A 26,203-nucleotide genomic window follows, 5' to 3' on the forward strand; every position below is an offset into this window, starting at 1 on the left:
TGGTTTGATATACTAGAATTTGTTAACGATCCTTGATGAGTGTTGTTTTGTTGTTCCAGTGAGAAACGCTTTAAAAGTAACTCTTTCTGTGTTAGATTTAGATCGATTTGTGTTTGTAGTGTGTTACCCTGTGTCACCTTTTAAATTTATTCACACGTTTGAAGATGTAACTTCAGTTACTTATTGAATTATAATTTAGTTGCAGCTGCATGTGTATCCATTGTTTTTAAATCTTTAATAGTTTATTATTCTTTCGTGCCTATCCAATTCACAAACAAAATAGATTTACGATGTAATAAAGATAAAGGCACACACACAACACATACAACCTGCATTGGCCTACCGTACTTTAATATTCTAATCTGTAACTGCTAAACTTCATTGACAGTGCTGTCCAAAATGACATTGGCACATCAAGCAAACAAATAGGACAATCCGACGTACAGCTATTGAATAATAATAACAATAATAAAATGTATAAATAAATATTTCTTTATTTCTTTTTACTGATATCACAACTAAGAATAATTTTACCATTAAAATAAATATATTATTATATGTAAATCTGCTCTTATCTCAAGAGAGAATCTAACTGCCAAATCACTTGAGGTCTAGGGAATGATTATTTTAGGGTCAGTCAGGGGTGTAGCCAGCATATTTGTGTAGGGGGGCCCGTCGTTTTTGAGGGGGGGGGGGCAGCTACAATGTACAAAACCAAAAAATGTGTTGCTGCTAGTCTGCAAAACTAAAAACACTATTTTAGCTGCTGCTTCTTCTTCTTCTTCTTCTTCTTCTTCTTCTTCTTCTTATTACTATTATTATTATTATTATTATCCATAAATTATATTCAATATAGTTTTTATTATGCTTAATCAAGAACTACTGCCCGGGACCAAACGTTATACTTTTAATGCATAACTATAAAGGTAACCAAGAAAGTTCTGTCCCTTTCCGTGGAGGTCTGTGTTCAATTGGACCTCACATCGTGAGTTGAATGCAAGTGGAGATAAGACGAACGCCAGTTGTTGGTGTGGGAATATCCAACATACTACCTGGTACACCGTGAACTTTCGTAAAGACAGAGAGAACATGGGAAGTCCAGAGAGTGTCATAAGAGCATGTATGCTGAACGAGTTCAAATGGAAGTCAAACGCCGCTGTAGCGGGACAGAAAATATGCCAGGCCTTTGGTGAGGGTGTCGTGACGACGCGGACAGTGCAGCGATGGTTTAACAAGTTTAAGGACGATGACGAAACACTCGAAAACACCACGTGCCAAACACCAACACATGTACAAAGAGGAACTGGGACTACAATTCAGTGTGTGGAGAAACCATTCGGCAGCACACCCATCAACTTGGGAAGCACTACTACTTGGGTCGATGGGTCTCACGTGTTTTCACTCCGGGCCAGAAGGCAACGCGGCAGTCGCCTGTGGTTATTTACTGTTTCGGAGCCATTTCTGGACAGGGTGCTGACATGTGATAAAAAGTGGGTCCTATACGAAGCTCCACGGCGTCGTCATCATTGGTTAGTATCTTATGAACCGATTTCAAAACAGCCGAAACCAGCACTGTACCAGAAGAAGGTCCTTCTGTGTGTTTGATGCATCGTGCATCGGGAACCGCTACCAGCTGGTCAGAGTATCAATGTAACTGTGTAATGTCAGCAGTTGAGCTGTGCTCAACAAAAACTCAAAACTCTGGAGCCATCACTTCTGAATTGCAAATGGGTCCTCGTTTACGGGACAACGCTAAGTCCCACGTGGCTAGTATGACTCAGGACACCATTTTTCGCCTTGGATGGGAAATAATATTGCAACCACTATATTCCCCGGGTATTGCACCGTCCGATTATCATCTGTTCCATTCTTTGGACAGTCACATTAGAGGACGCCAGTTCAAATCCCTAGTAAAAGTCCAAAATGCACCTGATACTTTCTTCCTTTCACGGCCCACCAAGTTCTACCGCGATGGATTCCATGGCCTTCCAGAACGTTTTCAGAAGGTCGTCGATGCTGATGGGGACTATTTTTCATCTTGCAGGTTAGGTGACATATAGATGTTCGAAGGTGGTGGGTGAAAAAGCAACAAAACTTTTTTGGTTACCTTTATATTTAAATTTAATACCTTGTATACAGAACCTATCTACACAAGATTGATTTTCTTTGAAATTTCACTTAATTTCTTTACGGTTTCCTGACAAATATATTTATTTATTATTCGTGACTAAAAAAAAAAAAAAAAAAAACATAATTATTTTATTACACTGGGTAGAAATAAAAGAGAGAGCGAATGAAATACAAATTGAATAAAAGCATTGTTTCTCACCAAATTTTCCATCCTCTATGTCTTTTAAAACACTTGTTAAAGCATATAAAAATATACTGTAGTTACAAATCAGTTTAGTACTTTGTTTTATTGCTTTTTTTAGTACCTTGTTAAAACGTTTGTCTTCAAACTGTCAAATATAAATCGCACTAAATTGTGTAATCCGTTGTCACAAAAGGTATCCTATTTTTCGATCGGTATAAGGAAGAGATACTATACTATTTTTCGATCGGTATGAAAAAACAATATTTCTCCATACTATTTTACCACAAATTATTAATTGTCAATAAACTTCGTTACTTTTAAATGAATGAAGCGAGATAATTTTACTATGATGTTTTAAAAGTTGGTTATTTGGGGGTCCAGGAAACCATTTGGGGGGCCAGGCCCCGATGGGCCCCCCCTTGGCTACACCCCTGGGGTCAGTAGTCTTTTGATTAAAGAATAATCCTCTAGATTCTGTTAAATGCATATTTTTTTTAAAAAAAATTTGGTTTCGTCTAATTAACTGAACAAAAAATTTATTCTAATAAAACCAAATTCAAGAATTCTGTAAGAACTTTTTAAAACCTTGTTACCAACCCCTACAATTTAGAAAAATATCGTACCTACTATAAACTCATTACTTATATATATAAACATTCTACAAACTACTGTACTCTCCTGTATCGTCACGCTCGCCCAATATTTGCGTTAAACACAACACTGGCGCCTCCACCAAAATTGACACTCCCATATTGCGCGGGTTTTACCATACACGACCAGGATCTCTGGTTTGTAAATTGGGTATTGGATGTTAATAATAGGTTGAATGAATTTTACAGTTTTGTCAACCGGAAATGCTCTTAACTTTCCATTGTAATTACAACTCACTTTTGTTATGAAACCTTCTGAGAAACTTTCCTCGATTTCCTTGTCACTCGAAAATGCTTCTCGTCCCTTGGCTGATGAGATATTCCCAATATTTGACTTAGTTATTTAAATACTAACATTCATATACCTTATCTAATGTAAGACAAATACCTACTCTTTGAGGGCCAACTGGCGTTCATACAACTTTCTGTTTTTGTCTCATGTTGGGCAATATGGCGTGCCAGCAGCTCATGGACTTCTCTTTTATACCGTTTAACTGGTTTCAAATCCTGATTAATATTGTTTTTTGCGGTAGTGTTATTGGCCGCGTGTGTTACTGGACTTGGTCGTGAAACAGTGCTTAGTTTTTCAGGTATTCATTTTATTTTTGATTGTTTTAAAGGAGCAGTTCGAGTTAAAAACAAGTTTGGTGCAATAGGAAGAGTTTAAAAAAATAAAAGACACGTATTTTTTAAAAAAAAATCTTGACAGGCCGTCTCGTTCAGCTTCTATGGGCGTTTGTTTTTGATGAGTCTCAAATGCTGACGTCACCCGGGGGCTATCAAGGAACTCAATGTGAGTCAGCAACCACTCTTCCCTTGTGCGCAGCTAATAAATCTTTAATAGTGCATGGATTTAATACATTGTTTTGGGTTCGTTAACAGTCTTACTTTGTGTTGAATTCTTGAGGGACGTTTTTATTGGTTGTTTCTCCTACAGCATTGGTGAAAAAAAAAAAAAATCAGTAATTACGTAGTGTTGTGCCAAGCAGTGCTTCCTCTGGACAAGTTTTGGGGAGGCACTGTCTTCTCCGGAGTTCTGAGAGTGTCCCCCACCCCAGAGGAGACAAAAATAATACGTCTATAATATAATAACATATAGAACAGTACCCTGTGAAAATAATGTGCCCTTCCTAAGTGTGCCCCCTGGAACAGTTTTTCTGAAAGAAACACTGGTGCGAAATAGAAAACACGTGTTAGTACAGCGCGTGCTGTGTCTGCGAAGTAAGGTAGAAATACCTAACACGTACTGTATTTTCGGTTGTAATTCTCGTGCGATTAAAGCTAAGGGACATAAATTATCTTTTTTACGTTTCCAAGCCGTGAGAAATCACCAGATTGATATAAATTATGGTTCAAGAAAATCAATAGGAAAGATTTTGTACCAAAAAAAAAAAACACTCGTTTTTGTTCCAAACTTCTTGAAGAGTCCGACTTCCAGCAGTCATGTTTACTGAAAGAAAAGCCAGGAGAATCATTTACACGCAAACTGAGAAAAAGAATACTGTTCCAAATATATTATTGAAAGGTTTAGAGTCCGAACCATTGAACAAGCGCGGATGTGTATATCCAGTTACAACGTAAAAATATCCCGGGTTCGATTCCCGGCGGGGGCTTACGTGGTTCGGATTCCACGTTAATCAGTAGGTCCACGTCTCATGTAGCCTCGCTGCTGAAAGAGACGCTAAACTAAAATCAACTCAACGTAAAAATATCGTACAAGACGCAATTGACGGTTGTAGTGAAGACTAGGCATTAGAGGGTAATAGCGACGGTGTTACTCATGATTCTGAAAGTACTGTTTTACAAATAAATGTAAATACAAGTGTTATACAATGCGAATTGGGGAGTGAAATATATCAGCTTGTAAAAGGAATCAGTAACGATGACAGTGCTCCTCAGGACATTGATTCATCGTGTAATTTTTCTGTATCAAGTGACAGTGATGATGAAACGGGTGACGAGAGTTGTTCCGCGGAGAACGATGCGAATGAAACAAATTTAACCGGTAAAGTATTTTTGATATTCTGGAAACTTTACAGATGTTATTTCACTTTTGCCTCATATGCCGCGCTCTTGTAGGGCCTGCATACCGTGAAGCACAAAATTATAGGGTCATTATTAAAAATTGCTACAAAATGTGAAAATGAACATACTTATGTTTCAGAATTGGAACCAAGATTAAAGAAAAGGTACTTAAGTGCTGTTGCAATCTCGTCCGCCATCTATTTAAATAGTATTGGTTTCGAAACTTTTAGTTCCTTTTGTAAAACGCTGAACTTATGCTTTGTAGGAAAAACTACATTTTGTAATATTATAAAAAACTTTTGTGCAGCTCACCATCAGATATTATTATTTTCTACATGTAGATGACATTTCTAAGTCCTTGCTATCATTTCTGGAAAAGGAAATCGCACTTCAAAACGTACCACCGCACCACTCCAAACGAAATGCTTTACATTGAGTATGGAAGCCTGCTGTTGCAGCTTGACCATGGATGATTACATCACAAAATATTTTTTCCTCTGTTACTCGATAACGACTGAACTTATTGCGATCAAACGAACACCATTCCTTTTAGAATTTTCAACTCTTCAAATGTAAATAATTTGTAAAAAAAATGCATTTCTATGTAGAACTGCTCCTTTAATTGTATTAGTTGTATATGTTAACATTGGTGACGGTGGCGCCATCGCCTGTGTGAGAGACAAACTATTTGGACGTTAAAAATAACCTTAGCCTGCCGAATCATTTCCGGAGTACACCTCGTCTGGCTTCCTCCCCTGTTTCTTGCTCCCAGGGATTATATTCATCCTGACCTTTGACTGTCTTGTTAAGGACGCACGAGCAGCCTTTCTTGGAAATATCAAATCCTTTCATTTTGCATTGTTGGATAAGTCGCGCACATTGCTGGATATTTTTTCTTCACGAAGGGCAGTAATATAAATCTTACAGAATGCTTGTATTCCTGGCTGCATTTTATTTCGTACAAGCACAATGACACAGCAGCATTTAAGCTACGAACATCTCATAATACTGAGGTTCGATTCACTGTCACCACTAAGAGCGTCACTGTTACATTCAAAATGTGTTTGGGTATATCGCATACAAAGCTACTTTCGTGATGTAAAGTACAGAACTAAATTAAAAAGAAACCAAATTACACAAGATAGTCCTCATTTTATAAGAACAATTTCAAAGTTCTCACATCCATTGTCGTCTCAATTGAATGAAAACATTTATTTTACCGGATACATTAAGTGTTTAGCTATTTCTCAACTTATCCACCACCGGAATTCAGACATTTGTCATACCACGGGACAAACTTGTCTACATCTGTCATAGAACTCGGTCGCCTGAGATTGGAACCACTGTTTGACAACCTCCTTCACCTCTTTGTCATTCTGAAAATACTTATACTGACCTGACAGGAATCTCTTGAGGTGTAGAACAGATTGTAATCGCTCGGAGCGAGGTCCAGGCTATATGATGAATGATCCGCACGGAGCGATTCTTGAACAATAGGCGCTCCGTGACAATGGTGTGCAATAAGGAGTGGGAAATCTGCTGGAACTGACCGCTAAGTTCCGTTATTGTGAAGCGACTATTCTACATGATGTGTTCCTGAACAAGGTCGTCTGTGATGATGATTAGCCTCCCAGTGTGCTCCTAATCATGCATATTTTGGTGTCCTGCTGCAAATTGTCTACACCAGTAATGCACCATTTTGCTTACTCATGACGTTAGGCCTATAGACCTGGCACACCTGACGATGGATTTCAGTCGGCGCTGTGCCGTGTGCATTCAAAAATTTTATAACTGCTCGTACTTCACACGCGGCCGGAGCTGGAATAGGAACGTCCATCTTCACTGCCACGACGCTACTGAGAGCACTAGGGAAGTTTCATTGGCGCATGCACCATGCTAGGACCTTACTCTCTCACGTGCATGCAGTCGTTTCGCACAACATACGTTTTCTTAGCTATGGAACGCGTGGGAAAGTTACTTTGTGGATGCGCCTCATATTTGAATACCTCCAATACTTCTTCATGTTATGAATAGACATAAGATTTTCATGGAAATCTGTTTTTTGGTGCACTTTGTCACAAGTTCAATTTTCAGTATAGTCCTAACGATTAATAACCAGCGAACTCTGGTCTTTTACTTTAGAAATAACATCGACAATGGTAGCCGATACTGACCATACATCACCCACCTAAAACTGAGCGCCTATAGCCCTTCATGTCATGTAATGTCAAGGAAACTTAGTTTTTAGTAAATGGTATCTAGTTATTGTAGAAACGGATGTGTTCTTTTCACTCTCTCTCTCTCTTTCACCAACAGACGCTGAATGGATTGTGTAGTGCCGGATCACGCCTTTCCTACTGCCTACAGTCCCTTGTTAAAGAGATATCCCCATACAGTGCTCTTGCTGGACAATGTCAGTGCATGTGGGACGACTTAGTGAAGGCAACCGCTGCTGCGAGCTCTGCAGTGAAGAACGAAGTGTTGGTGTCGCTACAGGAGCTGCTGATGAAGTCGGACCCAGAGTCAGAATTAGTCGATAATAGTGAGGTTAGTACTGGTTTTAGACGTTGTAGTTAAAAGTAATTGACATCCAAATGATTTTGGTTCGTCAAAATTTGTGAGAGAAACTCGGAGGTAGTATTTTTAACAGTTGCAACTGTGATTTATTAACCACAACAGTGTTTTAAATACAGACATACAGTACTAATGATAGTAATTATTTTAACCCCCTTACCTTAGTCATGTCACTGCAGCGTAGTTTTCTGTGTAATTAGGAAATCCAGTGAAGGTAAAATGTGAGACAGGCATTTTCATCACAAAATGCTGTCGAGGCTAGTATTTCCTGCCACTACACAGTGGTCCAGAAACCCTCAAAACCTGGCCAAAACTACCTTTTCGCAGTTGAAATCTTGTGTTTTTCGTTGCAGAAATGTTATGCTATGCTAAAAATAAGACAAAATGATGGAAAAACATCTATAATAAAGTATTTGCACATATTTGTACAACGAGAATAATATTTTTCAACATAAAATACAGCGTAACACGTTATTAACAATAGCTTATGATTAGAGACCGGATGTTAGGCAAAATGCCTATTCTTTAATATTAAAGATATGGTCAAAAATAACGTTTTAAAGTTTATATAGGGGGTTATAGTTTCGATTTAAGCCAATTTTATTTTGCCTATTTTGCCTATTTCGAACTTTAGTGCCTAAATAATTGCTTTAGTGCCTAATGTTGCCTATTCTATGCATTTTCTTCAAAATAAGCCTTCATTGGAAAAATATATAATTTATATAATATAAATAATACATACATATATACGTATATTAGGTGTTTGTAAACACAAGCACGTGGTACGTTACAATATATACACAGGGTGAACTTCAAAGATGTGCACATACTTCCGAGGTGATGAATGATATCAAAAGAAGACAAAAAGTTCTCTTGTAGTTTGTCGAATTCCGTGTCGTGTGGAAGTGATAATGATGCCAACTTGGAATCGAAAATCGAATCCTGACAATTGGAACGGAACAGATAGATGTGCACATACGTTGGGAGGTGATTCGTGACATGAAAAGACAAAAAATCCTGTTGCATGTGGAATTCCGCATCATGTACGATTGACAGGGGTGCCAACTTGGAATCGAAAATCGAATCCTGACAATTGGAACGGAACAGATAGATGTGCACATACGTTGGGAGGTGATTCGTGACATGAAAAGACAAAAAAATCCTGTTGCATGTGGAATTCCGCATCATGTACGATTGACAGGGGTGCCAACTTGGAATCGAAAATCGAATCCTGACAATTGGAACGGAACAGATAGATGTGCACATACGTTGGGAGGTGATTCGTGACATGAAAAGACAAAAAATCCTGTTGCATGTGGAATTCCGCATCATGTACGATTGACAGGGGTGCCAACTTGGAATCGAAAATCGAATCCTGACAATTGGAACGGAACAGATAGATGTGCACATACGTTGGGAGGTGATTCGTGACATGAAAAGACAAAAAATCCTGTTGCATGTGGAATTCCGCATCATGTACGATTGACAGGGGTGCCAACTTGGAATCGAAAATCGAATCCTGACAATTGGAACGGAACAGATAGATGTGCACATACGTTAGGAGGTGATTCGTGACATGAAAAGAAGACAAAAAAGTCCTCTTGAATGTCACGAATCACCTCCCAAAGTATGTACACATTTTTATGTCTCGCTCCAATTGTCAGGATTCGATTTTCGATTCCAAGTTGAACCCCCTGTCACTCGTATACGACGCGGAATTCCACAACATGCAAGAGGATTTTGTATTCTTTTGATGTCACGAATCACCTCCCGAAGTATGTGCACATCTTCCAGGTTCACCCAGTATATATGGAATGCATAGCAAGCTTTGTTTTTATGTATGCAATAAAAGAAGATATTGACAAAGAAGTATGTTTCTATATTCTTTGAGCATTATTTATGACTTGAATCTATTTTTTAATGGTATTGACTATTTATCTTCATTATTTCGAGCTACATTTTAGTGCCTATTTTACTGCCTATTTTTTAAATTTTTAGTGCCTATTTGCCTGCCTATTTTCTAGGTTTTTAGTGCCTAAACATCCGGTCTCTACTTATGATTTTTACACATAAAGGCTATTCTAATTCATCTTCAGATGACAGCTATTAATGAATGCGAAACAAGAAGACAAAATGTTTTACTAACAATTTTAATAATATATTTGCACATATTTGCACAATGAGAATAATATTTTTACACGTGAAATAAAGAATAACTGAACAGTTTATGATTTTTACACAATAAGCCTATTCTGATTAATCCTCAGATGACAGCTGCTCTGGAGCCTCCATCTCTTGCAAAAGGTTGAGTACGGCTGAAGATAAGTTTCTTTTCTTGTGCTTCTGTGCCATGGGATTCCGAAGCGTGGATATATTTGGGTTGCTTGTTACGAGGACCCGCTACAACACATCCTTCATTGTTTCTTTGCGTGAGCACTTTCGGGAATGATGCTCCCGATGATGTTTAATATGCTTATGTCGGGCTTCTTGGGCCTCCTCCGTCATCTGCGCAATAGGTCGTGCGAGATTATGGAGGACTCATGAGCGAGAATTTTGTGACTGGAAGCGGGCATGTAGAACCACGAATAATGCTTGGTGTAGAGATCCCTGATATCGTTTGCCCAAGCTTCAAATTTGTTTGGATCGATAGCCAGTCCACAAGACTATGATTGCAGCAAGACGCCACACTGCTCAACAAGCTTTTCATTCAGACCTGTGATTGCTGCAACTTGTTGATAGTTTCCAAAAATTCGTCTGGCTGTATTGCCGTCGTTGGAAGTACCACTGCCGTCTTGCCTCGGTTCGTCAATATTGAGGCCTAACAGCTTTCATGGCCTCTTGGATCTCTTTTTTCTTCTTCATCATGGTCGGTTGGTCGCCTTTCCGCACCTGCTATTTATTAATTTCAAACGGTATGGCACATGCAGCAACCACTCCATAAATCTAATCCAGGCATGTAGCGTGGACAATCCGAATCGGAAAGTTTCCGGTTTTTCAGTTCTGGATCCCTTCTGGAAGGAATTCATTTCTTTTGGATTAGCGCCGCATAAGTAGCAAGTTTGTGCCGATCTTGTTTGTGTCACGGCGTTACATATTTCGCCATCCACCATTGTGAACTGCAGATTGTGTGTAACCTCGAATTCAGTTGTTTCTATACTGCGATCTCCTAACAGCGGAATACTGATGCAACTTGGAGTCAGGCACCTAATTTGCTCTTCCAATAGGCTAGCTTCTTGCCTTGCAAGTTCTTCAGTTTCTTTCCTGAATTGTAACTTTATCGGCCGACAATATTTTGTCGATGAGGGACGTTGATTTTGCCACACTACAACTCTAACCCCCTTTTTCTCATAATAAAGTGCAGAGGCACAGCTGACGTGAAAAAATTGTCGCTGTCTTGAAAGCCCACCTCCAGAGCTGTCTGTATTGGGCTTGACCGGAGGTTTAGTCACATCCCCATTTGGTAATCAGCTGCAGAGATTTCTGATACTTTTCTGGAATGGTTTCGAGCACAGGTGCCTGTACTTGCAGAGTTCTTGCAGTTATATGGTCGAGGAGAGATTGTAGAGCTACTTCAGCTACATATTCTGTGACGTTAATGACTTCAGGATAGCAGTCTTTCTTTGCGTCCAGAACATGGTTGTAAGCAAGATATATATTGTGATCTAAGTCCTTTGCCCGTTTCTTAGCAGCTGGTACTGCTGACGTGTCAGTTCCCCTTCGAGTATCAGTGCTAAAGCCTCCTCTGGGTTGTAAAATTTGGGATTCTGTTTTTGGGTATATGCCCATGACTTTCGAACCTTGCCAGCCCTGGTAGGAGATTCTTCCATTTCTTGAAGAAGTTTCTTTTTTTCCAATTCTCTCTCCTCTCTATATTTCATTTGAGTAGCATAAGCAAGAGTAGTACCGCTGAATGAGGAGCGCAATGTTCCTGTTTCTCTCCTCTTCGAGTGCTGCCTGCTCACAGAGAAAGCCACCTCTGGTCGTCCAGGTCCAGCTACACCTGCTGAAGTCGATGGCCCCCAGTCATCTTCACTGACAGGTTCAGTCGTCATTAATAACTCACCGTTTAGCCAATCCACATTCTCCTCTTCCAATTTTTGTTAATTACTGTTGCACTTGTCAAGTATGTGAAACAATTTCGAGCAAAACACGTGCACACTCTGCTTGGCTTCCTTTGACAAATCAGCAGATGCTTTATCTTTGAGTTACGTGAACGGGTGCTTCTTTTTCACAGCTCTCCTTTTGCCCTCCGAAGGACCTCCAATAGCTGTCTTCTTGATGTTTGATAGGACATGGCTGAAAAATAGAAGAAAAAAATACAGTACAAAATAATTTTGCACTTTGTACAATGAGTCTTATTTACAACAAAAATATTTCACAGACGAGCAAAAATGAGCAAGTTTGGTTTACGGTTTCTGAAAGAGGAAGTGTTGAACTACTTCCAGAGTGCGATACCAAAGTGGAAGTACGTGGAAGTCGAAAGATAACTCTACGAGAACAAAAAAATACACATAACATTTCTTGCTCCAATTTACTTGCATTTCATCCCCTGTAAATCGATAAATTTAATAGCTACACACTAATCTAAACTCATCATTATAAATAATAATCTTTATAGATGTGACAAAAGTATTTCATTTCACCTGGCTGCAGGAAAACTAGGTAGAAAACATTCTCACACTTTGTTGGCGCTAACTTAGAAATCCTCAGTAATTAATGCACAAGGTCAACCTCTCACTTCGGAAGTCAATTTCTGACTAAAGGGTGACAATTTCTTTAAGACCCAGGTAGGTTTGAATACCCCAGGTCATTGACTTTCAAACACATTTGGTTGTTTGTTATTTTTAAGTAGTTGGCTTTTGGCCAGGTTTTGGGGGTTTCTGGACCACTGTGCACTAGTAAAGTTCATTAATAGCTATTAAGGTAAAAAAAATATAGGAAATAGGATGGATTTCAATCAAATATAAATATAAATTTAAGAGTTGACGGATATTAGCTTTTTAATCGAGATCATAAAGATTAGCAATCCAATCGAAGTTGATTCCCAGAAAGAAAGAAAGAAAGAAAAAAAAAAGATACATACGTATCTCAGCAATACGAAATTCGATTAAAGAAATCAGTAAGTGTAGTGAGGAAAATCTGTCCGCTATTTTACTTTGGCTGTTCCTGATCGAGCAGAATGACTTCTAGGACAAATAGCATCACAGTCCTTCCTTTTCACGACACAGGCTCGGTGATTTATTCTACGCTGAAGTTCATATATCGATTTCGCCTTCCCCATTAGGATGTCGAAAGCCTATTGTTGTAGGAAGTAGAGATTACGGAAATAAATTATCAATTTCGTACATAGATTCTTGCACGTGAGTGCTGACAATGACAGCACCTTCTTCATTTTTGTGTGATTTACTTTCGATGGTTGCGTAACACTTAGTTTCATTTAGAGTGAAGATAGAAATTACAAGTTGTGAAATATATGATTGATAGACTGTCTACACATTCAGTCCAGTTTCATGTTCTGCCGGGAAGAAAGTTCTTTATATCGGAATTACCTTGAATAAAACACATTTCCAGCCGAGGTACTTGCACCATTATGTACTTCAATAGTTTTCTGAGACATTCCACGGTCAGTCAAAAAGTGAGTTGCACTATTTGAGAAAACAATACAGGGGGAACTTTTACAAATGCATTCATTTATACAAAAACGTGTCCCATGCAAAAGCCATCCGTCAACTCCTTTATTTGAACCCCTTTCTAGGCACTGCACAAGTTTCCCTATGTTTACGAAGAATTGCCATCCAACGTCCGATAACCATTCTTTGGTTATAGCTTTCACCTCATCATTCGAATGATATCATCGCTTTGAAAGTTCTTCTTTTATGGGAATGAAAATATCACAAGGCATCTATCACTTTACGATCACTTGAAGCGATATTTCATTTTCATCACACACTTTGTGCAACAGTTGATAATTTTTTGTGAAATTACTAATTTTGCCTTCAAAAAAACTAATCTCTGCACATACTTCCAATGGGTACGCTACCTGCAGCTGCCGAGACATGTTTAGAACTGATTAGCAAGCTCACTACAACTTCTACGTCAAAGTCACTACATCACGCACTACAGATAAGGGTCTGCGGTGTTGTTACCAAGTTTGAACATTTATATTTGCGTTGATATTTCACAAGCTTGATCCTGTAAAGACATACTTCCGACTAAAAAGAAGAACTGAAAAGTTAGAAACAAGGTTTACCTGCTTGTAATCTACGAGGGTTGTGAAGAAAGTACTGGCAACACTGTCAGCAGACGAATATACATATGATCGTAGACGCGAAGGATAAGAAAATGAGTAATTCGAAGATTGTCGAGATGTACAATGCCAAAAGCAGTCCGTACGTAAAGCAAGTTGTAACGTTGTGTGTGGTTGAAGTGGACAGTGTTATGTCAGGTGCCGTAAAATACGTTACGGAACTTGAACAGCGCTCTTGGATAAAAATTCAAGTGATCTGCAGCAAAGGTACACATCAGTGTCATGATGGGTAGCAAGATACTTGTGGTAAACATGGAAAATATCCATATCGGAAGGTTGCACGAGGAGTTAATACGTAGGGCCGTCCGTCCATCACTGACGAGCAGATAGAATTAATGCGAGATCATCTTTAAATTGACCGTTACTTGACTGTTAGGAGCGTATCCGTAAAAGTTAGCATTAATCATGAAAGTGTATGGCAGATTCTGAAAAAAGAAATTTCAACGCTCGTTCTTATGTGACAGTTACAAACCCAATTGTTGACCTGCTAACATTGGGACATCCAACTCGCCAGACCTGAACGCGTGCAAACGTGTGCGTATTCACGGTTGAAAGAATCCTTTCGAGGTGGTATGCTTTTAGATGTTCTATCCTTCCTATGCACTGTAGGGCAATCCATCACCGAGATCAACAAAACACCTTGCCAAAGGAAAACTGCATCTGCTACAGACTTGAGAAATAATTAGGAGAAGTCAGAAGATTATATCGAAGGTTTGTAATTTTATTATCATTGTACGATCAAAAGATGCCTGTACTACCTATATTGCCACTCCTTCAAAATCCCCGTATATTTATAGCTTTAATGCTATTTCACAAACTTCCATATTCCGCATAAAAATGTCAACCCCAGAAAACATTATTTTACAGAATGAGCGCAGTCGCACGTGGTCTTTTCTAATGAAGAGCCCCTGTGTTACTAAGATTCATTATCCTTGCAATTTTTATTTATTTATTTATTTGTGGAAAGTAGATCCCTCGGACATCCTATGGTTTGGTTTAGATGGACAAATACATTGCCCTTTCTAATGAAGACCTCCTGAGTTAGTAAGATTCATTATCCCCACAACATTTCTTTATTTGTTCATTTAATGAAAGTATATATCTCTCAGAGATTCTGCGATTCGGTTAAAATGGACTAATACATTGTCTTGTATCTCTTTTCGTCTTTCATTTGATTTTTTACAAAATGGATGAATAAATAAAAAATAAAATAAAATAAATCACGCGATGATAAAACTCTTCCGATGTTGATGAACTTAGCATAGAGGTAAACCTCGACGAGGTTAAGAGACATGTGAGATTTCATGCAGAACATCCGCATGAGCGTTATATTCGCATGAGGCTTATTACCACTCGTGGAGTCAACATTGATATTAGCAATCTTGAAATACCTTACAAGGAAAAGTACTTGTCACAGAACATTGAGAGTTCAGTTTCATGTCTCGATCATGTAGTTTTAAGTTCTTTAACTATTGGAATCAGTCCTTTGACAGTGAACTTTGAATTGGGAATCTCAAATAAGAAATTATGCTAAGTAACATGATTTTCAGTTTTCCTATTAGGATTTGTCAGTTAGTGTACATCTTGTAAATGTTTGCGGATTGATATAGTAGTATAGAAAATCCGCAGGGTAGGTGATCGCATGCTACAGAATCGCGGGTTCCGCTCCCTCCAATAGTAATAACATATGATGCCATTTCACAAATTATGAGTCGCAACACCTTCGGAAACATGCATTGTGCAATGAAAGCCGATTTTGCTACATCCCGGAAAGCTATCGACAGATCACGATTCCGTCGCGATATACGGTGCTCTAAGTGTCACAGTACGGAGTGAAATTGGAGAAGATGGTCGTTGTAACCTTGATATTTGCGATGGACATATCCATGCTGTGAAATAGATCGACATACTGAAAAACTAATTGCTATCCTTCGAGACAAGCGAAATATCGCAGGACGCCACGCAACTTATAGATGACGTTTATCGTGCCATTGGGCAAAGCTGAGCATCCACTAGAAATGTGATTAAAGATTAGTGTAAAGGGACAAGTTTTGCCGATAGATGTCACTACATTCTTCCTATCTCTCCCATGTATTTTTTACCTTTTACGAAAATTTACAATTTCTTTTATAAATTTCAACCTAGAGACTTCAAATTTTTAGAGAAGGAACGTCATAACCTATCAGAGAGAACAATCCGTGCCGATTTTTTATTTAGAATTTTCTTCATTGTTGAAACAGCTTCATTGTTAAAGATTTGGATATCCATTTCAATAATCAAGCCATTTCAACAACGAAGAAAATTCGAAATAAAAAATCGGCACGGATTATTGCCTTCGATAGATTATGAAGTTCCGTTTCTAAAAATTTGAAGTCTGTAAGTTGAAATTTGTAAGAGAAATCGTGAATTTTCGTGAAAGATAAAAAATACATGGGAGAGATACGAAGACTGTAGTGCCATCTATTGGCAAAACTTGTCCCTTTAAACCAACCTTAACTCTCATCGTGGCTCGTAAAATCCTCGACATGAAACCTATAGAAATTGTTCGGCACCTTATAAAGCTAAATCTCCTCAAACAACCATACAGGCACGCAGCAAACGGCTGCTTGAGACATTGTGTGATTTGAGACACTGTCACAGGATGTCATCGATGTCTTAGCGAATACTGTGCCATGTACAGTTGCAGATTTACGGCTTGACAAAGGGAGCTTCTATTAAATACTAACCAGCATCAAGAACGGTTCCTTTTGTGCGATAGTACTTAGCAATGCCCGCAGACTGTTTTTCGGCCGTCTATTTCCTTATGTCAGAGTATACTAGAGTAGGCACTATGTCCTTAAAATTTGTAAACACTAGTGCTGTTAAAATTCGAAAAAATAAATTATTAAAATATTCGTTGTTCGGATAGTAAATAAATTTGGAACAATTACTCAAATAATGAAAATATACAGTTGTTCGAATAGTAAATAATTACTGCAAGGAGTCCATATAATACAAACTTTTTATGTTAGATCAAGCACATGTATAGTTCTTTTGGTTCTCAGGATAGAAAAGCAACAAAGTTCGGCATTGTTCTGTTTTAGAAGTATTAGTTGTGAATTCTCGGTGGGATTGTTTTCTCTGTCTCATTGGCAGCTGGAAGCAAGAAATCCAGGACAAAACGCTACTGTGTTAAAACAAGCAGGTAACTAAATCCATTTGGCTCATCATGATTGCTCTCCATTGTTTCTTGTCTCCTTTTTTTGTTTGTGTCAATCACTTACATCTGGGAGAAACTTCGCTTTTGTATGTGAATTCTTGTCAGTTTCTTCTGTTTTCTTTTAATAATAAGTTCAAAAATAAATCAAAACTTCTTAACTTCATCTGTGGTCCTCAGTGGTCTTCATCTGAGAAATCATTGATAAGGGAAAGATGTTACAGACTAAAGCATTTGCTTATCCGCGTTATTCTTTATTTACTAACATAGGTGCCAGGCTGCTAATAGGTTTTTCCCCTACTCGCCACCATCAATTCTGGACTGACCAAGAGTTCAACTGAATCACAGGCTAAAAAATACGCTATAATAACGAATGAATGAAATCGCCGATTTTTAACTCACTAATTCCTTTGTAGAGACGAATTCAATGATACGCAAAGAGTGAAAAATACGTAGTGAGGGAACATTACAAGTGAATCAGTATATTATTATTATTGCGATATGTTCCACACACACAATAAGTAGTTAAAAAAAATATTTTTTTTTTTCACAATGTGTTCATTGTGTACCTTTAGAATGTTCTGCGAATGATAATTCTCAAAAAAATCCATAATCTATAAATAAACCTATGTAATAAAAATGTTTTGTGAGAGTTAACTATTATTAACAATAAGTCGTGTATAAGGCCTTTCGAATTTCGCGCCAAGTGGTTGCGAAAGAATAAATATCAAAATACTTTATGTGCACTGTTTTATATACCTAGACACCATATATTTTGTCCCCATACTTTCTATAATTTCTGTGCAAAAGGGTTAAGTTAACGATTTTTCCCTTCTCAGTTTTAGTATTTTATTCAAAAAATTGTCTAATGTATACGAAATATATTAAAAATGTGTATTGTACGTTAAGTGGTCCATGAGTTCTTCTTAAGACCTGTACAACAATACGACAATAATAAGTTCTAGAAATAACTTATTTCTTTTAATTAAAACATTAATGCTCATAATGTTCATCATCTAAGTTTACCGTAAAATGGGGTGAAATCGGACGATTGCAAATTACGTTGTTGTTTTTGTAGTTTAATCTTCTGTTATTAAACCTAGACAGTCGTGGTTTCGGCTGGTGGTCAATTGATCGTGGCCCATGCATTACACATGGGTGCAAATGTCATTGTGGGAAGAAAGAAAACGTGTGCCCTGGAAAACAACGAGATTGGAGGTTAAAGTAATAAACTACATGTAACCTATTTGCAAGAGTAATAATCCTTAGTTACTTGCTAACAATATATGTTGGTTACGCAAGCAATAACCTCTCATCTTGCAACGTTGTCCATATTTGGAAGTGGAATGGAGTGACCTGGGGTGATTTCGGATGGTGCCACGTTGTTATTTGGCGTACATCAAAAACGAAATTACTACCCGGCGCTACTTTAAAGTGTTATTCGTGTTGTGGAGAAGGGAAGACTGTCCAATTGTAAAGTAGCCATGCTTATCAGGTGCCGCGTTCAACAATAGGAAAACACACCAGAACTATGAGAGGCCAAACTGTTCTAACTGCAGAAGAGAAAAACATCTTAGTGCATAGTATTCTTAGAGCTGCAAATTGGGGTTTCCTTTTACATATGAAGATAAAGGTATTTTGTGAATGGGTATCTGGATGATGAAGATATAGTTGGCAAAGAACAGATTTTCCGAGAGTTTGCTAAGCCTACGAAACATGATTGTGTGTGCAACACTTTTTTCCTTGCTCTCTATCGTTCCATTGCTTCAAAACAATATGTATTTTTCTTTTGAAAGTTTACAGGATATTGGTATATCACTGTGTTAAATATGGTTGTAAATGTGTAACTGAAACTATGAAAGCATTTAAACAAGTGTCGGACAACTTTCCTTTTTGCTGTCAAATATTGTTTACGGGCCGATCTCACACCATAGTGACACAGCTTCGGACTATTATGCAGAAATGCTATCGTGTCCGAAATCACCCCACCACACGAGGTGACATCGGACACATTTTAATGTTTTCTAACTATGTGCACAGTTGGTCAAAACCTCTTTTCTTTCGTTTGTTGCATTCCTGAAATTTATCCCCCACGATATAGCTATTTACATTAACAAAATAAAGTAGCATAGTTTCAGCACAGTTGAAAATGTCCCAGATCCGTCCGATTTCACCCCATTTGACGTAATTTAAATTGTATGACCATGTTAACTTCTACCATTCCAAGGCGAGTCGCTTGAAATTTTATTTGTTGATAGATTCCGTTGTTTTGGAATCACGAGGGAATCAATGAACACATCAAAATCCTCCTGTTCTTTAGTCAAAATACATCAGATCACGACCATAGTAAAATGTACTTGGGATGTCCATAACACCGTGTATCCCACTTGCGTTTGATTGCATAAAAAAATGTATACACACTTTGACTTGGCATAGAAAATTTATTTTCCAACATACGTAGTTAAGTTTCTTTGAAAAGTGAGGCTTAAGATTAATTTAAAAAATAAGTGTACTTTCTAGTCAAACTGAATGTTGCAAATAGTGGTTAAATTAAGTGTTCAAAACGGTAGACTTCCGTATCGATCATTTCTGAGTACGAGTCACATCTGCTTCGGTACATCGCACCAAAGTGTCGTAGGAGATTTCTGCGTACACCTTTTGAATCTCATCCCAGAGTGTGTTCAAATTACGTTGTTAACGACGGTATACCTACGGTGACCATATTCCTGTTAGTGAAAATCGGGACATTTTCTAAAGTCAGTCCCCTCAGCCACTGGCGTCGTTAGCTTTTTAATGCCACATGTTTTAATACATTTGACTAATATCAGGGGGACGCGTCCCATCGTTCTTATCGCTTAAACTCCAACCCTCTTTTGCCATGAAACGTTGTTATTATTATTATTATTATTATTATTATTATTATTATTATTATTATTATTATTATTATTAAGCTAAAATCCAAACCTATTCACATGATAATAATAATAATAATTAGTTTGTAATTTATTTGCTATGTTTACTTACTCTATTAAACAATGACATTATTCCTAATGCTAATTATTCAAAAGAACGAACATTGCAATAACTGATGGACAGAATAAAAGAAAAAATAGAGGAATACAGTTTGGGCTCTTTCCAGTCATATTTCTCTGATGAGGCCAGAGCTTTTAAAAGATTTTTGTTTTTCTTTATGTTCTCGTACATTTCTGTACACGTTTGTGAACTAAAGTTGATTTTACGCAATCAATGGACATCACTGAGTTTTCAGCGCCCCAAAAGTTGTTTATCTTTGAAAATACCCGCTCGACCGAAGCATTTGTTCCCGGAAAGCAAAGAACAAACTCAACAAACATCTTAAGATTAGGAACATTTATGTCATTTTTCTTCAAGTCCTGGATATGGTTAACCACCTTTGTTCTGATGAAAGCTTCTGGTTTGTCCACTCTGACAAAACAGTCTCTGTAAGATATGAGTTCAGCACACTTAGTTCGTTAAACAAATCGTCAAATGAAATAGGCGGCATACAATCTTGAAAGAGAGTCCAACTTTCCTTTACTTCTTCCCATTTTAGCTGCCTTTTTAAATCTATCCAAGACAGCAGGGTTGATTTGTTTAAAACAAATGATTAAAACTTGTTTTAAACAATTGATTTTGTTTAAAACAAATTTTGTATACGTTTTAAACATTTTGTTTTAAACACATGTAATTTTTAAGACTTGGTTTAAACATATGTTTCTTTTTATTTTATTTTAGTTTTGTAAAAAAAAATCTGCCCGAGAAAGAAAATTGTCAAAAGTGCTCCCCATTCAGAAGACTATTTTGTTCCCATGTGAATGTTTTGATTTTCGTGGCTACAGCAGGTCAATGTGATGATCTACAATTTATTTTGTTTCTTTTCCCCCTTATTTTTAACGTTTATTGTATTGTTTAAATGCTTCTTAATTAACTTGCAAGAAAGTGTCGTAGTCAAAGATTGGACGACTAAAAGAACTGATGTTAAAAAATGATTAAAATAATTATCATGGAAACAAATTTTTGGGTTGCATTCAGAAAACAAACAAGAGTTTATTTGCAAAATTGCTGTTCTGAAATTAAAATATTGCAGGCATTCGTTCATACAGTACTTGTTGGTTCTCGGTCTCCGTACAACTTGGAATTGTTTAACATGAGGTTAACGGGAAGAAAAAAGGACATCATTTCGAGTAAATTTATTAAAGTAACTCAAACTCCATCAGATAAGAAAACGACCATGCGAGCTCGTTGCGAAACATGTAAAAAAGAAATGGTTGGTTTAGTTCAAAGAATGAAGAATCATTATGAAAAATGCAATGCTATGAAAAAACTGGAAACCCAAACAAATGGTACAAGTGTTGATCCGAAAATTGCTTCTGATGATTCTAACGTCAGTGATATGGTTGAGATGCAACTGGAAACTTCAGGTAAGAATTAATTTTGTATCAACAATATCTTTTTCAATATATTATGAAGATTTTATTTCGTCCCTCTTTCCCACCTCAGCTCTAAATTTTCTTAAAAACTTTCCACCTTGGCATAGTTTGTATGAAGGGATCAGGCGAGAAAGCGCAAGATATGGCAGTCGCCCACGTAACTAACCATTAAAGCGTGATACGTATTGTGCCGAACGTCAGTGTCTGGGTCAATTTGATCTCAATTTGTTCGTCTGTCTATATGTGTGAACCACTCTACACGGCGCAATTTTCGGTCTTTTTAACATTAAATTTTGAGGGTAGAGGCACGAGACGTCGGAATTTGCTGTATAGATTTTGACTGCGATCGACGTAAAATTTCAAAATTAGTGATTCGGAACCCAAGCCCTGTCTCATATAGCCTTGCTACTGATGCAAGACTGTAATCAATCAAACTGAAGAACTAATTTTATGCGTTTCGAACAAACTTGGGTTGCAGGATAAATTTGGCTCCAACTCAGTTTTTATAAAATATTTTTAGATATTGGGCGTTCAGAGCACAAGGGATCCAAGTCCATTTTCAGACAGGTTTACTTTTGCTCAGCAAACGTAGTATCTTTGTAGTCAAGGATATGAAATAAATGAAACAAAAACCACGTGAAAGGTGTGGACTAGAGTTTCATATGATAACCGCTAGACAAAGGCGTTGATGGTATGGGGAAGGAGGGCTAATTTCCCCCTCCTTGCTTATAAATTTAAGATATTAACATTATATTGCGTACGCTGCAGCGTGGGAATGATTAACAAGTCAAGCTCCGAATGTCATAGTCAATGATGCATAATTACGTTAAATAAATTTAGTGTGTGTCCAAAAGAATACACCAACGGAAAACGATATATTTTCACAACCACGAATCCGAGATAAAAGAAAGAAAAACTACATGACAAGATGCAATCTAGAATTTTATATAACTGTCGCTAGATAGGGGCGTTCGTTTAGAGATCATCCACCCCTTACCCTGAATTTCAGATTTTGGGGGCAGTAATGCAGATTTAAAAACCTTTTGCTGAGCAAAGTCCAACATAGAAAAAATTGAAGTCCTTACACCGAATAAGTAGGGATTTTATCAGTTATAATGCATTTCCATTGGCCGTAAGGAGCTATAGGCCTATATTACTCTCTTGTATATATATATATATATATATATATATATATATATATATATATATATATTGGCCCAAGGATTCCAAAGTTCGCTCTACTTTCCAGTTTCGGGCCTGCTTAAAATTCTGGAAATTGGGCCTAAGCAACTTTCCAATCTTAATCACCTGTATGTTCTCCGTATTTTTCCGGTTTAAGGACCTCAAGCTTGTTCTGTTGGACTTCGCTTATCAAAATATTTCTGAAACTGTCTTACTGCCCCCAAAATCTGAAATCCGGAGTAGGGATGGGGGCGGTTGCCCCCAGTCTCGCTGACGCCCTTGTCTAGCAGCTGTCATATGAAATTATTCTACATCCTTTCGCATGGTTTTAGTTACATTTGTTTTGGACTCTTAACTGCGAAGAAATTACGTTTTGAAATAGAATTCATTTGCTGAGCAAAACTGAACTTTATTGAAAATCGATTTGGATCCATTATGCTTCGAACGTTCCAAATATTACCCTTTTTCAATAAATTGTTGACTCAAAAAACAACCAATTACATAGGCTCGCAGAAAATGTTCTAAAGTTAGCACAACATGAAGTATACTCATACATTACTTTTCGAAAATTTATTATTTTAAACTGATTTTATGAGCATCAGTGCTCTGAAATAGTAATCAAATTTCGCAACAAAAATCTCACCCGCCTCCACGAAACGCGAGCTTAGCCCCTAAAGGCATAACTAGAAATCTTTCAGAAGCAGTAACTCCGAAATGACGTGTTTTGGGGGCTAAAATAACCGCACAAGCGTATTTCTGGTAAAATTTCTATCCTTAATACATGTAACATGACTTCCTTTGCATTTGAAATTTCGAATACCAATCATAGATGTTCGCCATGATGCTTGATAGCACTATCTGATGTGTCAGACCATTTCCAAGTTTCATTATTCTCCCTCAACCCGTTCTCAACACACAAGGGTGGTGAGGAATTTTGTTTCACCATGCATATTGATAGGTTGTGTAAAATCTCTATAGTAGATAGATTTTAAAATCTACCTAAAAAGCTTATTACAACCATGAAAGTACTTATGAGAGTCACTGGCAAGAGGATGTAATAAAAGGAGGTCGTGATATGAAATGAAATGAAAATGAAATCTTTGAGTTTTACGTCCTACGGTTATGCCGGTTAGGCTAAAGGAGACGATGATTATGAGAAATGAATGAAAATGGTGGAATGAAGAAAGTGGGAGGAAACGAGAGAATCCTGAGAAAACCCACGCACACGGTGTTTGTCCACCACAAAGTTAACTTGGCGGGAGCAGGGTTTGAACCCGGAACCCCATGCACCAGAGGTGAACGCTCTACCACTGAGCCACCACGGCCCCTATGTGATATGATATGAGTTGAGAATTAGTAATCTATACTGAAATATTCTGTACCTAACACAATTAGTCTTAACGAGAATAAAATAAATGAAAAGATCGGTTACAAGAGAAAAAAAAAGTCGATAAATACTATATTACTACTAATAAATACTACTAATAAAAAGTCGATGAATACTACTAATAAATACGATATGACACGATTTTGAAATATGTTTCAAATCATGTTTTAAACTGTTCAAAATGTTTTAAACATGTTCTTTTTCTTGTGTGTTTTAAAACATGTTTAAAACATTTTGAACACCTTTTTCATGTTCTAAACACATGTTTTTTTTTCTTTTTTTTTTTTTAAAAAAAACTGTATTTTTTCCAACCCTGTGACTCAAGCTGTCTACATTTGATTTCCAAAGACCTAAATAGGTTATGCAATGGTTATAAAAAGAAGACACAGTCTCCTTCACCTGTTGTAAGTCCAAGCCTTGTCGTGCAGCAAAATTCTTTCTTTGAAGGTCTTTAAGTTTCGTCGGTAGAATTGAGGACTGTTTTCTGTCAATCAAGTTCTTACATAAAATCAAATATTCACATGCTGCATCTGTTGCTGATACTTTATCCCCTTTCATCTTTTTTACAAAATCTCTGAAAAGAGATTCACAATTGTGTAAAAACCAAAGCCACAATTCTCCATTTGGATCTTCAAAAATCGATTTTAGAACCATAGGAGGATTTGCTTGGGCAGAAAAATAGTTTCTGAGTGGTTCCATCATTTGTAGAACACGTTCTAAAGCAGGTAAAAGTCTGAGCCATCGGTGTTCGAATAAGACAACAGTTTTTGGTACTCAGCATCAAAGAATGCGCAGAACTCTCTCAGTTCAGTCACTCGAACTATGTATATATGGAAGAACTTAAACAACTTCACAATTATTCCCCAGCATCAACAGGAAGTTTATCAGCAGCATTGTTAATGCAGTCATTGACAACATGAGCCATGCATCCTACACCAACTAAGGATTTTTAGTGCTTGCTGATAACTTTCGAAAGAGATTTTGCGATTTTTTTTTTTTCACTTCCAAAATTTGTATGAGTATTGTCTGCAGACATTTGAACTAATTTCTCAACCAGATCGTTGCGGCTCAAAACTGAAAATATAAACTCATTAAGCTGATCACTCGTTTCACCAGGCAACGTTCCAAGCTCTAATACTTTAACATTAATTCCACTAGGCACATGAAAATATCTCACAACGATGATTGGTACTAATTTTTCAGCACCATGGTTTGAGCTGTCAACCATCACAGTAAAACAAGACGTTTCACTCAATTCCTGTAACAACTGCTTTCGACACTCTGGGACTAAAACAATTTTTACTGTGGCTTCACTTTTCGTTCTTGCAGAAGAGTATTTTGGCTCAAATAGTGTTGAAATAAGTTTAGATGTACAATCTAAGGATCTAAAGCAGGGTTTCCCAACCGGTGTGCCGCGGCACACTGGTGTGCCGTAAATGGGCCGCTGGTGTGCCGCGAGGAATCGAAACAAAATTATTAATTTTATAGCAATCAAATTGCAAAACGTAGGGAAAAATGTATATTTGTATTTCACATTACTATGAACTTCTACTATGAATCTACAATTTTAAGTTTCATACCAGATTACTATTCTGTACATTTCTAATGTTGAAAAAAATGGTTATCATTGTTATGACTATTATTGCTTCTTTGTTATTGCAGACTATTTCGTAACTTGAAAATTTAAAATATCATTCAATCCTTCGACAAATTACCTACATTTGTGTTTTAAAAGTAAAAGAGATTTGTTTGTTCGTTCGTTATTTAGTGATCTTCCTTCTTACAAGGGATGGTTACGCAGTGGCTGCGCTGAGATCCGATCGAGACAATTGTGTTTGCATTTGATATGTTATAACTAGAAGAATCCGAAAGTTATACGTGCCACCGGGCGGAATATCGTGAGTTACAATATATTTTGAATTGTAAAAGCTACAAAAGCTGGCAGAATAGTTTGAACAGAGTCATTTGTTCGGAAACGGTTGGGTAAATGGAAAGCTCAGCCAACACGTATCCCATCATTTTCAAGGAAAAACTTTTGCGGATAAAAAAAGTTTGCCCCAGGGTCCCCGCATGGTCCCAGACGGGGTCAAATTCAAAATTTTCAAATGACAAGGGGTGTT

At 37.4% G+C, this 26,203-nt stretch overlaps 1 protein-coding gene across 11 annotated transcripts in view; it reads left to right on the top strand.

Annotated features, from left to right (window-relative positions):
• Positions 1 to 26,203, top strand: part of LOC145673876 (uncharacterized) — a 254,260-nt gene that overhangs the window by 35,394 nt on the left and 192,663 nt on the right. For all 11 annotated transcript variants that reach the window (XM_081743658.1, XM_081743659.1, XM_081743654.1 and 8 more), the window contains one exon: positions 7,306 to 7,536. In XM_081743658.1, coding sequence (XP_081599784.1) covers positions 7,306 to 7,536 — 231 coding nt within the window. The remainder of the gene's footprint in view (positions 1 to 7,305; positions 7,537 to 26,203) is intronic.

Source organism: Thermobia domestica, chromosome 17 (assembly GCF_964235325.1).
Source record: "Thermobia domestica chromosome 17, izTheDome1.hap1.1, whole genome shotgun sequence".
In the NCBI taxonomy this organism is placed as follows: domain Eukaryota; kingdom Metazoa; phylum Arthropoda; class Insecta; order Zygentoma; family Lepismatidae; genus Thermobia; species Thermobia domestica.